General features: G+C 41.3%; 2 protein-coding genes across 2 annotated transcripts in view; one reads left to right on the forward strand and one right to left on the reverse strand.

Moving 5' to 3' along the window:
- The window catches only part of LOC146706796 (uncharacterized), a 378,960-nt gene that overhangs the window by 196,495 nt on the left and 163,962 nt on the right, over positions 1-18,503 (reverse strand). The gene's annotated exons all lie outside the window — the stretch shown is intronic.
- Positions 2,641-5,881, forward strand: LOC146706802 (uncharacterized). The gene is made up of 4 exons (XM_085465291.1): positions 2,641-2,865; positions 2,964-3,019; positions 4,899-5,736; positions 5,821-5,881. The coding sequence occupies exons 1-3, from the start codon at positions 2,840-2,842 to the stop codon at positions 5,696-5,698; spliced, it is 882 nt and encodes a 293-aa protein (XP_085321417.1). The 5' UTR covers positions 2,641-2,839; the 3' UTR covers positions 5,699-5,736; positions 5,821-5,881.

Below are 18,503 nucleotides of genomic sequence, written 5' to 3' on the forward strand. Positions count from 1 at the left end.
TAGATAGATATGATACAAACCACTGCAGTGCAGTACCTGTAATACCTACAGCATGTTCTAATCGCTCTAATAGGATATTATGGTCGACAGTATCGAACGCTGCACTGAGGTCTAGCAGGACAAGCACAGAGATGAGTCCACTGTCAGAGGCCATAAGAAGATCATTTGTAACCTTCACTAAAGCTGTTTCTGTGCTGTGATGAGCTCTGAAACCTGACGGAAACTCTTCAAATAAACCTCTGCAGATGATCAGTTAGCTGCTTGACAACTACTCTTTCAAGGATTTTTGATATGAAAGGAAGGTTGTAGATTGGCCTATAATTAGCTAACTCAGAAATATCAATTGGAGAAAAAGACTCTAAATGTTGCATCTGTGGGATGATTATGGGTAATTTTTTCTCTAATTGTTAAAATTTTATTTGTGAAGATGTTAATGAAGTCATTACTTGTTAACGTTAAAGGGATAGTTGGCTCAACAAACACATTACTGTAATCCGATTACTTTTTTCAACTAACGAGTAAAGTAAGGGATTACTATTGCAAAAACGGTAATTAGATTACAGTTACTTTCCCATAGGAATGCTGCATTACTAAAACTGTGATTTTTTGCGAGAATGTCTCATGACAGTGACGTAAGCGAATGTGACGTTCGTGACAACAGCTGTGTGCATTTAAAGCGTGGAAGTACTGACCTTACTTTGAGTTTGGTTCCATAAAAAGTGACAAAAACATTAGCGTTCGTTCAGCGTGGGAAGAAAACTTCTTTCTACAGCGAAAAAAACCCTAAACTTACGAGCAAGCACCAAGTGCGCAACGACGTAATGGGAAATTCACAGAGAAACTCGCGGATTCTTCAACTGACCGCTGCGGCACACCTGCACCAGGGCAAACCTCTGCCTGCCCCACTCCTAGAGCAACAGGACCGCTAGTCTTTGATTTTATTTATTTTCTGCTGTGTTTCACTTGCATCTATTTGTGTGTAAACACAAAAAAATATTTTATTTTATGTGCTGGAATGTGCAGAAAATAGGTTTAAATGTTAAACAAATTTCTTCCAGTCAGAGAATGTAGCATATAATTTCATTTTTGCTTGATGCATAAAGTTAAAAGATTAAAATTGATAAAACAAGTTTTAAAAACAGACTTTTCCATTTGTTTACATTTTGTATGATGGATTATGCAGAAAAAGTAGAATTGGGCTGAAAATTCTCTCGCTTTATCACCCATTCAGGTTGTAATTCGTGTTTTTAAAAAGTAACTAAGTAACTAAGTAATTAATTACTTTTGAAAATAAGTAATCCGTAAAGTAACGGGATTACTTTTGGGGGGAAGTAATCAGTAATTAGTTACTGATTACTTTTTCAAGAAACTTGACCAACACTGCTCAAAAGAGCTCTGACTTTTTGTCAGCCTGGCTACAGTGCTGAAGAGAAACCTGGGGTTGTTCTTATTTTCTTCAATCAGTGATGAATAGTAAGATGTTCTGGCTTTACAGAGGGCTTTCTCATAAAGCAACAAATAGTTTCTCCAGGCTAAATGATGATCTTCTAAATTTGTGCTGCGCCATTTCCTCTCCAACTTACAAGTTATCTGCTTTAGGCTACACAGAAACTACACAGAAAACTCTGTGTAAGGCCCAGGTGGACGATAGATGATAACAAGTCAGACTGGTTTCTGAGTTTTACAGCTGGGGTGGACGAGGCTAAGCATCAGGCTTTCAAATGAATTAAAAGTCTGTCTGGGTCTTTGGTTGATTAATAAGCTGGTGTGGAAAATTGCTGCCACACCTCCCCCTCAGCCTGTGCTTCGAGGTTTCTGGTAGTTAGAATGACTCGGGGGTGTTGATTCATTTAAACTAACATAATCATCCCGCTGCAACCAGGTTTCTGTCAGGCAGAGTAAATCGATTTGTTGATCAATTATTAACTCATGTACTAACAGGGACTTGGAGGAGAGAGACCTAATGTTTAATAATCCACATTTCACTGTTTTACTCTTTGGTGCAGTTGAGGATACTGTATTGTTCTTTCTTTGTGATTTTTTTATGTTTATGTCACAACATCAAGCAGCACTGAGTGGACGAGAGCATCAGGAGGTCGACCCTGTGACCCGGTGCAGAGGGAACGCTCGGCGTTTGTAATGCTGACCAAACAAAACCATGTGGGAGATTCAGTGTCAATGATTCGTACCATCTGAACTCGTGGGGTAACATTTTTGAAAATGCTATAAATACAAAGAAATATAATATAAATACTCTTTCTGCCACGATGCCACGTCTCTGTTTGAAATTGGATTTTTAATCTTAATTAGATGTTTTTACCTGGATAAATAAAGGTACTGTACTGGGCTAAGAAATAATAAAGTCCATAGCGTGAAGGCTCTTCTTCTTTGAAGCCTAATGGCAGCTGGTAAACCAACTTAAAGCCACATTACTGCCACCTACTGGAGCGTGGGTGGGAAAATAGCAGGAAAAAATAACTACGTTGTCTCCTTCAATCCTGTAACGGGAAGATATTCAAATGAAAGATTTTGTAATTCTGTGTTGCTGTCCTAAACAAATTCCTCAGGTTGCTAAATATAGCCACTAATTTCTTCTCTCTCCCTCATACGTTTATGGGGGAGGGAAGTTGACCTGTTGGGTACCTCAGTTCAACTTCTCATTAAAACAGGCTAATTGGAAACACCTGCAGTAGGAAGGACCTATAAAGACAGCAGCATGTCCTGAACACTTGACTCAGAAGCACACTGGTGTTTGGCTGGAGTAGCTGACAGGGCACCACTGCATGCACAGTCTGGTTGGAGGGTTTGTGAGGACACAGCGAGTGCAGCTGCAGCAGTCATGGCTGCTCGGTTCCTCATTGCAAGGTACCACGTTTAAATGTGCTTTCATGATCTACACTTCCTGTACTCAAATGTGGACCTTTGTCTGGTTTTATCTTTACTGTATTTGTGCTGTTTGACAGGTTTTTACTGCTTTATGTTTTGAGTGATGTGGACTACTCCTCAGCTTTTCCAGGAGGTGAGCCTTACTTGCATCTTGTTGTTATGAATTTTGTCCAAAGCCTGTAGCAAATAACATTTTCAGCCTGTGCTGAAACAACCTGCTCCACAGTTTAAAAAAAACTATAACAACTTACTGCCTTACCTGAAGAGTCCAGCAAAGTCATGCCTGCACGCAGAACCTGGAGCATCTCTTTAGAAAACACTTAATCATTCTTTAGATTCAAGATTATTGGGGAAAGTATGAAGGCCTTCAGTGGGTACTAAACAGGAGACAAAACAACCTTGGAAACAGCTAATATTCTAGCGCACATAATTAATACATTACAAGTCTTTGAAAGCTGACTGTTAATGCCACTGTGTGCCACTAAATGGGTCTGCAGTCTACCTTTGTAAGGACAACGCAGCCAATGGGCTAATGTTCTGTCATGTCCAAATCAGCAGGTTAAATTTGGTTTGCTTTGGAAGCAGAGAATTGAAGTGGATAAAATGTATCAGACACTGAGAAATGTCACCAGAAGACTCTAAAGAATTGAATGTTTCTGATGCTAGAGCAACGTTAAACTGGAAATGCTGATTAGATCCAGTGGTGGGACAAAGTATTCCAGACCAAACCAAAAAGCCAGGTTTTCTTCATCTAAACTGGCTTGACAACATCTAAAACGCCAGTTGAAGGTGACTCGTGTTAAGGTTCTTGGTGTTTTGTATGCAGCACATTTCCAACAAAGTGCTTTACAGACTAAAGTGTAAAATGCACAACAATAATAAAATAATTTTTTAGAATAATAAAATAAATACAAAAATGCAATAACACAAACATCTGCAGCAACAGTGACCAAAGCTGTAAAAATTGTTTGGGTCAACATGTGCTGGAAGTGAGGCCATTAAAGCTGTGTCTTTTAGAAACGTAAGATGTTCCAGTGTTTGTGCAGATCCAGTATTTAGAGGCAGGGGTGTCCAACTCCAGGCCTCGAGGGCCAGTGTCCTGCAGGTTTTAGATCTCACCCTGTGTCAACACATCTGAATCAAGTGATTAGTTCATTACCAGGCCTCTGGAGAACTTCAAGGCATGTTGAGGAGGTAATTGAACCATTTGAATCAGCTGTGTTGGATCAAGAACACATCTAAAAGAAGGGGTTTGGTCGTTTTCATGATGTAAAAACACAACTTGGATCCTGTAAGGAAGCCAGTGTAGGGAGGCTAGCACTGGGGTTATGCTCCATCAGTTTCATACCTGTCAGCAGACAAACGGCTGCATGTTGGCCCACCTGAAAATGGTAAATTGAGGACTGGTCCAAACCAAAAAGTGGAGAGCCTCGCACTAGTCCAAACTGCAACTGAATGAAAAGATGGTAACAAACAGCTAAATCCTCTTCATGGCACTGAAAACTAACCCTTTGTAAAGTTTTAAACACAGGGAAATATCTGTTTATGTAAATGCTTTCGGGAAGAAACTGAAATGACTGATTCTAGAAGCAAATTTCACTTGCTTGGCCCACGTCGTCATTTTAGGGTTGACAGTGTTTTAGTAGGTAAAGGTGAATGGCTTGGCCAGTTGAGCTGCGGTTTGGGGACCGCAAAGGGTACTGGCAGCGGCTCCCAGGCCTGGCAGATCCCCTGTGTACTAAATAGATGTGAAGAAGATAAAGAATTTAAAAAAGGGGAGGCAGGGTCTGTGCAAAAAGGTTTCTTTAGCTGCAATCATCTGCGTTTCTTGCCGCCTTACAGATTAGGAAACAAATTTTGGTCCACTCAGAGAAGACCTCTGTCAAATTTAAGTCACTTTCCTCCTGTTAAGATAAATGTGCATCAGTATACTGAAAAACTGTGTGTGTGTTTTTTGTTTTTTTTTTTTTAAGCTTGGTATAATCTGTATTCTTACCCATGTTCTCTCTCAGCCACAAGTCCTGTGCAGCCTAGAGCGTGGCAGGGTGGAAGAGGGGAACACAATGTGTATGGAAGTCCTCGTCCTTTCCAGTACATGAGGGCTCTGCGGCCGACAGATCCAAAGATCAACCCTAATGTGCGCGATCAGGTCCAAGTCCAATCCCCGAGATCGTATCAGCCACGCTCCAATATTCCCGCCCACAGACCCATGGAAACGTATCCGCTCCAGCCTCGAGCACACAGAAACCACCTTGTGGCCAAGCCCAGGAGCTTTGACTTGAGCCTGAGGATTCCTTTTGCTCAGTCTCGTGATGGTGCTAATCCTCCTCGGTACGGACCAAGCGGCTTTATTATTGACAACAGTTTTAATAATCCCGGCAGACGCCATGGCCATGACGCTTCCAAGCTGGGCTACCAGTTCAGCTTATCCGTTCCCTTTTCACGAGGTTCTCCACGCCGCCAGGAATATCACGGCGGACATCGACACAGGCCTGAGGAAGATGATTTGGGTCACCAAAGACCGCAAGTTTATGTGCCGGCTCATACAAGGCCGCATCCCAACGAGCAGCATCATCGTGATGAAGGCCGCCCTGGTCGGGTCTCTGCATTTCCGGAGCCAGATGGACTGGAACGCCCATCAAGGCCGCGCCATCCTCAGAGATATGTCGACCCTTACAGTGGCTACTACAACTCCCACATGAATCCTACGTGGAACGACTACTGGTGGTATTACCATGGACCTCACTGGGGTCATGTAACGCATCCATCTTCTGACCCTTGGCCAAATTTCCATCGGTCAGCTTCAGACTGACATGGATGGAAGAGACGAGCCAAACTCGCAGGGCTCAGGTGGGTCACTGGTTTTTGGCTATTACAACATGGCATTTCTTGATGGTTAAAACCTGTTCCTCATAATTTCTTCCTCCTTCACAGCTCTACAGTGCAACAAGGATCTCCTGTATTTATCTAAAATAAAGTGTGAAAGCTCTCCTGCAGTTTCTCTCGTCTTCTGTCAGGTTGAAAGAATAGCTGAACACTTGGGTTGAGGTTGATCTTTAGAGCTAATGACATTCATGTGTTTGCAAGCAACAAGTCTATGCCCGAATGTTAAAAGCCACTGACTCTGCAGCTCATTAAATATTTGGGTGATGTACATTTTGAACTGCATCTAGAGATGTAACTGAGCCCAGTATTTCACAATTATTGCAGGCTTGACACCAAATCAAGTGTCCCGTCTTTCACAACCTGCTCTTGTACAAGTTTACAAGCACTCCAATTTATGTAGAAACTCCATTCGGCCATCGAATGACACTTCAGTCGAATTCCTGCTCTGAGGAGTCTCAAGCTGGGATCGCTGCCTGCCAAGACACGAGATTAGCCACCCGAACTGTCAGTTTTGGCAGACTATTGAATAGTTTCTCACATCTTAAACTTGTTCTCCAGGACAGTTCTTGGCTGCAGAGGATGACTTGAATGTTTAACGTTTTCTCCCTGGTGAATAATGACAAAGATTTAGGTAAGATGATTCTTCTAAGGGTTAAATGAGACCTGTCCCCTCCTGAGCCTTTATCAAATGCAGTGGAGCACTGAGGTTTGGCAGTTGCTGAAAGAAGACGTTCTGCTGCACCCAGTCCAGATTGGCTGGCCTTGGTTAAATCCCTTTAAGCAAAATATGTAATTCTCAGATTATAGTATTCACCAACATGTTGCCTCTAGATGAGCCCCTAAAATTGAGGCTGATAAGTTTGAGTGTGCCTGATCTAAAACCTAATGCTGCAGGCTCTCAAGCTTTTAACGCCTGCCACACCACTACTAGCATATCATTCAAGAACCTTGTGTTTTCCTCCAAATCAGATTTGAAAATTAAAGTGACTGGATGTAGCGCAAAACTGTAAGTGGTAGTCTGCTCAGGTACCAGTTTCAGCCCTGTTAGAGGCAATGGACAAAATGCTGATTGGCCTAGAACTGGCAAGAGCTTGAGCAGCCCCACACTTGTGTACGGGTAAAAATGGAGGTTTTCGTTTAAAAAAAATATATATATATTTCTGTCCACATGTAAACGCTAAAAATGAAATGTTGGCAAATCAGAAGCCTGGGACGGAAAGACTAAAGTACTTCCAAAAAGTTTTGTTTTCTTGGAAAGGCAGACAAATTTGTTACTTTTCAAATGCCTTCAGCATTTCAAATGTTAAAAGTATTTTGGTTGGTGTAGACTTGCAACTAGGAATGAACAATATAAAGTAAATTTATTCAAAACCACGTTAGGATTGTGGAAGCAGCTGTGTTGACTGTAGAGGCCACGTCCGAAGTTCCCTCTGATGTCTCTGTCTTTCTAAACGGACGGACAGTAACTGTGTAAGAACTGCAGATAGTCAGATTAACAGCAACAGTATTTTGTCTCTATCCGCCATTGTAGAAATTCATCTCATGTAAACAATAACATGGCGCACAGCGTCGCGTCGAACAAAGCGCACACCTGTGACGTTCCGTGGCTAAATATCAGTTTTCCTCATCCACACGTAAACGCAAAAACTGAGTATTTGAGATTCTCCACCCTGGCAGGAGTTTTTAAAAATCTGTTTTCAGTTTTACGTGTGGACGAAAGGTGCAAATGCACAGAAAAATCTGCGTTTTCAAAAATACCCGTGTACATGTGGCCCTAGCCTTACTTCAAGTCATCCCTTGGATATGGACAAATATGATTTTTTTTCATAGCTAGATGTACCGCCACTAGATGCCATGAGAGATGCCACATTTTCAGCAAACAGCTCTTTGGGAGTTCCATTATTGGTGAAAAATAAAGTTTTATGGCTGTCGTTGGAGTTTCTTTTATTTTTAAAGTTGTCTGTTGTGTAGATAAACACTGGCTCATGTGTTAGATGCCTGCTTTATGCTTGACTGATTTGTAGGTCAGTTTTACATTCCTGCAGCTGTGTCCATGGTGGGGGTTTGTTGGTTTTTCACACCAACCACACAAAGAAAATCATCAGATCGGGTGAAGTTGCTTTTTTAAAAAATAAATAAATAAAACATTTTCTGTTATCACATTTTGGTGAGTCTGTGTGAACTTGAGCTCACTGGGTTAAATCCCAGTGCATCTTATTCTTTAGCCAGAGTGGATCGTCTGCCGCCTCCTCCTATCCCAGCATCCTTCTCTTTCACTCCACCCTCTGCTTGTCCTCCTTCATTACATCCATGAATCTTCTTTAAGGTCTTCCTCTTTATTGCCTGGCAGCTCTATTTTTGACATCCTTTGTCAGTGTATCCACTCTCCCTCCTCTGTACAAAAAAGAGGAAAAACAGTCTACTCTAGAGTTTGAATCGGATATTAAAATTTTATTCATCTTTCATCAACCTTTTGAACATAGCTTGAAAGCTTTTAGAGCTGTATTCAAACATGTCAAGCTGATTAACGCACACTGTAAATGTGTTCTGTCCCTTTACCATTTTCTGTTCAGTGTTCATTTATTTCTCTCATGATTTTCTCAGTAACGTCAAAATAAAAGCACCCAAGTTCACTGTGTGTATGTTGGAGCCTTTACATGTTTATTTCCTGGCTTGGCCACAGATGACAGACCGACTCATCCTCCTTCAGCTGTTCATGAATTTCCACAGCCAAATCTGGTTGTGGTGATACTTTCAGGTTCTTGTAGTGTGTCGTTGACCAGGCAGGTAAATTAGCTTCAGTTTGTGGTTGAAGGCTAAACAGCACATTCAGTCATGTAGTGTTGCCTCACCCCAAGAACAATTCAGCTATTTAATCTTAAAGTATCTCAAGTCTTTTTTTGTTTGCTTTCTTAACATAAAAAACATATATTTCATACCTCTGATAAATTTGCCTTTAATGTGGCAAATTTATTTTATGTTGGTGCTTGAGCTCAATGCAAGACTTTTATTATTAGTCTTTTATTTCATGTCAAAATGTGTATAAGCGCATAAAACTGTAAAAGGAAAACAATACAGCACTGTACTGTAGAAGTTGAAATCAAACGTGTTCTTATTGTCCACATCCTCTCTGGGGCATAGATTCAATCATTCTAACGTCTCAGCCAGGCCAATCACATCAAGTGTTTGCACCTGTGTGAGGCAGAGTTTGCTTCAGCCCAACTTTTCATTAGGAAGATAGAAAAGACACACACAGACAGCCGCGTGGCTTGGATGCTCGACTTTGAGTCTCGTGGGTGTTTGGTTGGAGGAGCTGGAAGTTGGGCTTTCTGGATCCACGGCTGACAGGGCAGCTGTGCTGCACAGTCCAGCTCAGCGCTCGCAGCTGTGAGGACACAGCGACTGCAGCAGTCATGGCTGCTGGCTTCCTAATTACAAGGTAACACATTAAATATGAAACCAAATGGGTTTTATTAGGTCCATTTTATTTACTTGAGTCTACCTTGACTGTGTATTTGTAACTGTTTAACAGATTATTGCTGGTCTGTTTGTTGAGTGAGGTGAACTACTCCTCAGCTTTTCCAAGAGGTAAGCCTGACTCACCTCCTGCTGTTTGGAAATGGGGCTAAAACTCTTCTTGTTAAAATACCTGTGTTACTATAACGTCCTGCAAGTCTAACCCTGTTAAGAATTGAGCCATTAGCAACAATTTACCAGCTCCCCTAATTAAAGTAAGACCAAACACTAGGCCTACGATCTGATACACAGCACCGACAAGTCAGGGTGGTGCTTTAAGCAAACTGTGCATTTGCTTTTGTTTGTATCTTGATGTAGTTTTCTGATTAGGAACAGGTTAAGTTAGCCTTACAAATTAAAACTGTCTGGGTCCATGGCGTGGAGGATGGCTGCCATTCCTCCTCCGCCTTCATGGATTCAGACAGAAAGTTGGAGGTTGAGTAATTTAAATTAACAACTTTCCTGATGTAACCGCATTTCTGTGTGGCAGAATAAAGCAATATGTTGGTAATTAAGTCAGTGACTGACAGGAAAAAGAGGGAACTAATACAAAAATCCACATGTAACTGTTTTGCTCTTTCCTTTATTGCAATATTGTTTTGCTATACAGCAAATGGAGAATCTATAAAGGGGACTCGAGGTGGCACTCTTCTTCAGTCCTGAAATGTAATTTTTACAATCTGAATCTAATAAATGATTAAATATTGTCAGTTAAATACCAGTGTAAGTAAAAAAAAAATTTAATTAAAAGTAAGCTTTATTCACAGTCCTGTTTCAAGACCATGTACATTGAAACAGGACTGTGTAGCGTATATCTGCAGTATTTTAATGTTATGGAGTTACAGGGTCTAAATGCTCCACACTATTAAATATGAGTTGTCCTGTGCTTCATGTTACGCTGTTTAAAATGTCGCACAGGGAACTAAACAAGAACCTTGTTTAAGCCAACTGTCAGGCCTGTTTATTCTTTATGGCACATCTCTGCTTTGTTCTTGTTCCTCCCAGAGAAACCTCATTTGAAAAAACGGTAATGTAGCTCTGTGCATTAGCAAACTGTTTCTGTGCTGCTAATCACCAATTATGAAGCTAAATAGATCAAATGAATTATGCTCTCATGATAGATTCCTGCAGAAATATGCTGTTGAGGTTCTAGAGGTGTTGGTTTGGAAAATATAGTCTAAATGTCCAAATTTTACAATGTAATTTGTAACTTAACCTTCACCTGTTTTCTTTCATAGCCAGACGTTTTGTGCAACCGGGAGTGTGGCAAAGTGAAGGAGAGGAAGAAGCCTACAACTATGAGAACTGTCATCCTTTCTACTACATCAGTGCCCAGGACAAAACATTGGAAAAGCAGGGACGTTTAATGATGGCCCCTTTCCATATCTGTAAACAAAACCATCCCATAGTGTACCAAAAAGCCTCAAACCTCAAGCCTGCAAACCCCTTGCAGCCACGATCTAATGTTGCCACCAAATGGCCAAAGGAGACTGTTCTACCCCAGCCTCCACCACAGAAGAAATATCTGTCACCCAAACCCAAAAGCTATGAATTCAATCTGAAGATTCCCTTTCTTGATTTCCTGATAAGAAATGATGGAAAGAATTCTTCTAATAAAAAACATGATGGTGGAAATGATGCGCCTGCTGTCGCCAAACCAGGTTTTCAGGTCGGCTCATCTGTTTCCTCTTCATCTGTCTCTCAGTCTCTCAACACCCCAACCAATAGCCATTTTGTCCACTTGGCAAGTCAACACAAACCAGAGACTCCTGATGTTTTAAACCCAGAAAAACCCATTTCAGCCACGACTGAATCAAGGCAACCCTCCTTAAACTCTGCTAGTATGGGCCAGACGGAAACACAGGAGCAGCCATTTCCCATGAAACCACAATCAAGTTCAACTTTATTTGGATCAGGAAGACCTTTCGTAAGTTTTGCAACACCCCAGCAAGAGACTCGTGAGCCAGTTCATATTAAGCCAAGTTCATCTCTGGCTGAGTCAACAAGGCCTCTCTTAAGCTTTGGAACAACACAGCAGCAGACTTATAAGCCAGTTCGTGTTAAACCTCAAAGTTCAACCATGACTGAATTAGAACAGCCTTTCCTAAACCTTGGAACAACGCAACACGACGGTTATAAGCCATATCCTATTAAACCACAATCAAACTCTGCCATGATTGGATTAAGGCAGCCCTTCTTAAACTCTGCTGGTACAGAAGCACAGGAGAAACCTTATGAGCCATATCCCATCAAACTACAGTCAAGCTTGACCCTGATTGAACCAGCGAGGCCTTTACGTTTTACATCACCACAGCATCACATTCATGAGCCAGTTCGTGCTAAACCACCAAGTTCAAATCAGGTTGGAGCAGAACGGCCTTTTGTGAACTTTGGAATAACACAACACCAGAGTTATGGGCCATATCTAGTTAAACCACAATCGAAGTCTGCCATAATTGGATTAAGGCAACCCTTCTTAAACTCTGCTGGTGCAGATGCACAGGAGAAGCTTTATAAGCCATATCCCATCAAACTACAGTCCAGTTCAACCCTGGTGGAACCAGTGAGGCCTTTACGTTTTGCATCACCCCAGCAAAACATTCATGAGCCAGTTGGTGTTGAACCACAAAGTTCAAAGCATATTGGAACAGAACGGCCTCTTGTGAACTTTGGAACAACACAGACTCGTGAGCAACATCCCATTAAACCACAATCGAATTCAAACCTCATTGCATCAGCAAGGCCTTTCCTAAGTTTTGCAGCACCACAGCAAGAGACCTATGAGCCATTTCACATTAAACCACAAAGTTCAACCCCAGCTGTATCAGAGCGACCTTACTTTGGAACAACACAACAGCAAACTTATGAGCCATATCCAATTAAACCACAATCTAGTTCAACCATGGCTGCATCTGCAAAGCCTTTCCTGAACTTCGCAGCACCACAGCAGCAAACTTATGAGCCATTTCATATTAAACCACAATCAAGCTCAGATCGGTTAACCTCAGACTGGCCTGCCTTAAACTATGCTGCTATTGGACACTCACAAGCACAACAGGCTTATGAGCCATTTTACTTTAAGTCGCGGTCAACTTCAACCCACTTTGGATCAGAACGGCCTGCCTTTAACTCTGCAGCTGCACGTCAGAATTATGAGCCGGTTCATGCCAAAATGCAATCTTATGACAGTTGGCCATATTTTCAGGACAGGTCAACGATGTCTTCAAGCCAAATGAGAGTCCAAAGACAGGACTCTGCCAGAAACAAACTCAACAGGAAACGCGACTACCCAAAACTTTTTGATGTGGCTGGAAGTGATGGTCATAACAAACTTGCTTATGTTTAACAAGTTCAGGCTCAAGGTTTTAAATCTGCAATTGTCAAAAACTATCAGAGTTCACAGTTCATCCCTTTGCTTCCAAGACTTCTTTTTTCATATCCAGCCACCAGCCCTTCTGATTTCATCTCCAGTGACAACCAGGATACAAACCCAAACAATCTGGAACCATTTTCATCCTCACCTCTGTTCATCCTACCTAACAACACTTTGATAACAGCCTTGTCAGTTCAATTGGAAGCAAAAAGTACCTGAGGTTTAGGTGAGTCATTACATTCTTGTGATTTGAATACATCTGTGAAAACTGGTATAATGTCTGAATCTCTTGTCTTACAGTTGTGCACTTGAACTGAAGAGATGTTAATCTACTGTCTACTCATGTGAAAGTGCCCATGCTCCATCCTGTTTAAGTCTTTTGATTGGCTGCTCTCAAGACGAAACAGTGACAGTCATGTCTGTGCACTATAAACTGAAAGCAGGTGACAGCAAAGGCTAGAAATATCTAGCTACTTCAACCTGTTAAGCTGACCGAAGTCTTTTTGTTTTTGTTTAATCCATACAAAAAACATGAAGTATAGATTTAGCTCTTGCAGAGCGCAGCTTTCCATGTTTGTGTGGCCGGGTGCACTGATTTTTAGTCTAATCTTGTGCCCTGCAGCTTCACAGCAAAAAGCCTCCAGGATGTCATGGTATTTCACAGAGCTGCAGCCGAGCACAGTGACCTGTAGTTTCTTCAAACTGTATAAATGCAGAGGTGCAAAGAGGCTGTTTTCATGTTTTTGTTGGAGGTTTGAGATTAAAACACTGACAAGTTGTTGCACTTGTTGCATTGGCACTGCATCACTACTAGGACATTAATCTAAGATAAGGTGAAGGAGGCACATCTGGAAACCTCAGGGTTTCCATGGTTGAAGTCAGTCTACAGGCCACAGAGAAGCAGTCTGGCTGGCCAAGAGTTTACCACCATAAAGCATTTTCAGTTAAAGGTAGAGGAATGTCTTGTGTTGTTTCTTGCTTTTTTGTGTTTTAGTTCCTGCATTAGCTCAAACTTTAATTACCAACAGATCCAACAGAGTTGTAAATGGTGTGATTGGGAACATAGTCAGTTACGTGATTGTTACATGGTTTATAACCCTTAGGTCACCATCTTGTAGTCTGACCTGTGGGTTAACCACTTGTGGAAGAGTGGCACTGATGGAAAATAAACGATGTTCACTATCTATAGAAAACTAGTCACTCATCCTTTTTGGTCTCTAGAATTGTATTGAGTGTAAAGCAATCAATAGCATTTCATGGTTATATACTGGCCAACTCTGAAACATTTCTTGCTTTTAGTTTTTCTAAAAGTCACTGAATGGTGGATCTTACCCTTTGTATGAAAAGAAAAAAATTAGTCTCCAAATCTAAGCTCTTCGAGGCTTCCCCCCCCCCTCCCCCAACAATACATCCCTAAACCTTCTTTGTTTTCCCCTAATGCAAAACTGGTTTATGAAGTTATCTGCTCACCACTGGCATTTTTTAATTGTTAGCATAAATAATGAGTCTGTCTAGATTCCCGTTATTCCACCACTGGTGAGTCTGGTGGGGCCCTGAGCGGCCCTTCTACCCGTGTTATTATCTAAGAAATATTCAAACACCAGTGTGTTTTAAACAGTGTAAAGACAAATTGATCACTCTGCTCAGTCATGTCTCGGTCAGAGTTGGACACACTAGACTGCTCTGCTAGCTAAATTAACAAATATAAAATGTTAAAGCAAAAGAGAGAAATATTGTGGTACTGGCTGAAGTTGTTATTCAAATGTCTCCTCCGCAGATGAGGCTAGCCAAGCAGCATTTAGTTATATTTAACCTTTATTTGCTTTACTCACCACGGTCTTGTTTTTTCACACTCCCAGAAAAGTAACTCTCCACTTTCATGGAGTGGCTTTTGTTGTCTTTAGCTTTGTCTAAAGAGAATCATGTGTGATACTTGTAGTGGGAATCTGGTGGCGCCTCCGTGGGAGCTCAGGTTTTTCCCACTGCCACTGCAAACCTTGCACACTGCCTCCATTACTCTCATAGTTTACTTTTCCCTTCTAATTGCAAGTTGGTAACTTTGCGTTTTTGAAACCTAATCTGCTCGTACCCAGTATTTTTATCACAGCGGGGTATAGTGTTGAGGTACCCGTTTAGTTTTTATTAGCTCCAGTGAAAACAGTTCAGTCTTTGTCAAATCTCAAGACTCTTCACAAATGTGTCGTCTATTGTATTCAACGATGAGAACTCACTGGAGTAGTTGAAGGAGCAAGTACATCGAGAGGGAGAGGAGGAAGAGGACTCCAACGTAGCTCTTGAAGTGAGGTTACTGCTGCTTAGTGTGCTGGAAAATCACCGCCCATTCACACACATTTTAATTGCCCTTTTAAAATTGGCTGACTGTAGATTATTAAAGGTCTTTACTTTTTCACTGGGTTCAAGAGTTGAGGACATGAATATCATATTTACATCCATATCACCAAACCATATAAATTTTCCATTGAAAATAACTAGTCTGAGTACTTGTACAGTTTGCCAGTGTAACGAACACATCTGGCACGAATGAGAGGAAGCCGGTGTAACATTGAAGCTGCAAGGAGCAGGGGGGAGGACTTTAAATACCTGGAGTCAAACGTCCAAAACAACAGACGGAGCAGAGAGAAGAGGATAGAGCAGGCAGGGCGACATGGGTGAAAACGAGTGTCAGGGGTGTTTTGTGATGGACTCAGAGCAGTGAGAGTAAAAGGAAAGGTTTTTAAGCTGAGAGCGGCTCTGAGAAGTTAAGATGTTCATTGGGAATGAACAGAATTAGAAATGAGTCCTCGGAGGGAAGCTCGGAGTCCGAGAGGTCAGAAATGGTTTGCACACGTGCAGCCGAGGGAGAGTGAATATACCAGATAAATGCTTCCAGACGTAGTGAAGGAGGACATGCATGTTGACGTTACAGAGGAGGATGCTGGGATAGGATGAGACTGAGGAAGATGATCCACTGTGCCCCCCCCCCCCCCCCCCAAAAAAAAGAGGGAAAAAAAACGAGCAGATAAGGAAAACGTTTGTTGCTGCAGTATCGCGTTTGAAATTCATTACAGTTGTGGGTTTTCCTCAGTGGAATCAATGTAACTATTTCCTGATGAGATCATCATTACAGGAAGCGATGGTTTTGTTCCCTCAGTAAGGAATCAAATGATAAAACATAACAATGATCAACTACATCGAAATGTCAATGAGGGCAGAACAAAAAGCAGAGTCATGTTTATCTGTCCAGTTTACCTTGGTGCAGTCTATGCCGGGGTGTCAAACATAAGTCCTGGGCCCACAGTTACCCTGGCAAAAGCTCAAATATGGCCATAGTTTTGTAGTTTTTCCTATTGAGATAGATGCTTACTTCACCACTGACACAACACCTAATAACAGAGTTAGACAAAGTTGCTTTTCCTACTGTCGATCACATAAATGTAATAATTTTTGTTTTTCATTTTTGTTTGGAAATTAAAAGACTTTTTGTGAATTAATGAAAACTTCATATTCTGTAATTAAAAATGGCTCTTACCATGAAAAAGCATAGAAAGTGTTTGTCTGACTGGGTGAATGAGGCAAGTTGTGTAAAGCACTCTGGGTGCTCGCAGTGGGGAAAAACTCTATATAAGAACCAGTTACAAGAACAGGCTGGACAATGAACTAGCAGAACTTTTATTTTACATATTTAATTTTACTCGGTTGTCTCACAGTGTAAAATGAGTTTGGTTATACCTGATCTATGGGAAGCATGGCAGAGCTTAAAATGCAAAATCCAATAGCACTGTTGTAAATGACAAAATGAAGGTTAATTAAGTAGACGGTACAGATTTAAACAACATGTGGGGCTTAGTTACATTTTACCTGAACACTGAAGGACACTGCAGTTATCTCAGATTTATATAAGAGAAAACGGATAAACCCAGAGCTTTAAAACCTGCTGGGTGTCTCTGTTTGTTTTTCTGCTTCAAGGTCATTTCTTTAAACTGCAGAGCTGCAGCTGCCGAACACACAGCCCAGCTTAATTATTTAACTGTTTTAAAAAGGAAGAAGTAATTCAGAGTAATGAGCCTCCACCTTTAAGTGGAAATGGGTCTTTTCTTTGTTATCAAGGTGTCGTAACAGCACTGTTCAGCTGCAGGCAAAAACTAAGAAGTTTAATTCTGGAAAAATAACCAGGTGACATCACAGTGATGTCACCAAAGTTACTCTTACAGCCCAAAACTTACAAACAGTAAGATTCTGGATTTTGTGTTACGGTGGTCCAGAAAAAGACAGAATTAGTCCTGTGAGCAAAATAAATGTTTCAGGTGCTCTGCAGCTCGAATATGACAAGAACGTCTGAGGAAGCTGAGTGACGGTGTTATACTGTGACAAAGCAGCGTGAAGAGATGCAACAAGTTACATCTGTCAGATTAACAACCATTTGTATCTTTCCATGAATGCATGTAGTATGAGTTAATCTGGTTTATTCCCAACATGATGCAGAGTACGAAAAGAATACATCAGTGAAGTGTTAATACTGTTGTTTCTGAGGACGGGTTGGTTACGTTCTAGGTTTACAGTAGACTAAAAGTTATATTTTGTCACAGTCTCGGGTGTATGTTTGTTCCATAATGTTTCCATGTGGTGGTCGATAAAGTGACGATTCTGCTGTAATCACAGATTGGCACGCTCACGTTAAATTGTTCTAAAGCAAAGACTAAAAGCATCTGATCTTCATTAAATTTGAAAAGATGAAACGTATCAAAATTGAGTATTTTGGTCTAAATAACCCAACATGTGATGTCCACATATGTGGACGCCAGGTGCTAGGAGGTTAAAGGATCTCACACAACAAACTAAATATTTGAAGATCATTTTTAGTTGTCATGCATCATGCAGTAGTAAATATGACACGAATCTCTGTGAAAGTTTGCATTAATCATAGCTTGTATGGAGAGCCTGTGACTTTTAAACAGTGAGGTTGGCATTTGTTACTGTGGGGGAACAATGACGTTCTTCCAGAACGTATTCATAGGGGTGGCCACATCGAGGCACCTGAAAATATTGGGGTGGTACACCAAAAACAGAACAACGGAGGGGAGGGGGTGGCGACGGGAAATTGTGAGGGGCCGACAAAGTGGCACAGTGTGAATGACAACAATTCTATATGAATAAGTAAATGTTTCAGCTCATTGTAGGGTGTCTTCCTCGGTCTTCTGCTCACGTTTACTAAAATTATTGCCAACATGGGGCAGTCTTGCCAGGGGAGGCCCAGTATTTGGGTGGTGGCCAGTGCCCTCCTGACCCCCCCTTCCCATTTTGGGTGATACACGTTTGTGGTGCTGTGTAGCGTCGCCAAGAAGAACTTTCACAGTGATGCATGTTGTCTGTAACTCTGTCTTTTAGCCAAGATATCCAAACAAAATATCCAGTCGATTTTTTTTCTTCTAAATTTACATTTTCAGACATTAGATATTTGTCTTGATTGTTAGGGTATAATTAACACCATATTGGTTTGATGCAGAGAAACAAGTGAAACTGAAATGCGACTGGAAAAGTCATGATAATTTCAAACTCTTTCGTGCTCTGTTGACTGATTTAACTGTCGAGGATATGCTGCAGGTGCGTGTTTGTCTGTAATGATGCTGTTTTACATCTTAACCAAAAGTCCCCTCAGGAGATTACCAACTTCTCGAAACTGAGCAATAAGAAGTACACACAGGCTATAAAATCCCCCACTTCTGGTAACTCCTCCATTATTTGAGCTTTTGGAAAACTTTGAAGTGTTGAAGGGCGTTGCGCATGTGACTCCATAAAAATGGAACCGTGTGTTAACTGGCCCTGCTCAGTCCAAAAGGGGCTG

Source organism: Copadichromis virginalis, linkage group LG7 (assembly GCF_057382275.1).
Source record: "Copadichromis virginalis isolate Kocher_CV1m ecotype Utaka linkage group LG7, C_Virginalis_male_GT1.1, whole genome shotgun sequence".
In the NCBI taxonomy this organism is placed as follows: domain Eukaryota; kingdom Metazoa; phylum Chordata; class Actinopteri; order Cichliformes; family Cichlidae; genus Copadichromis; species Copadichromis virginalis.

What these genes read in the sequence shown, in the direction of transcription:
- LOC146706802 (XM_085465291.1), top strand. Translation starts at nt 2,840, where the DNA reads ATGGCTGCTCGGTTCCTCATTGCAAG. An exon ending in GCTCGGTTCCTCATTGCAAG is followed by an intron (nt 2,866 to 2,963) that starts GTACCACGTTTA and finishes GCTGTTTGACAG; the next exon opens with GTTTTTACTGCTTTATGTTT. An exon ending in CTCCTCAGCTTTTCCAGGAG is followed by an intron (nt 3,020 to 4,898) that starts GTGAGCCTTACT and finishes GTTCTCTCTCAG; the next exon opens with CCACAAGTCCTGTGCAGCCT.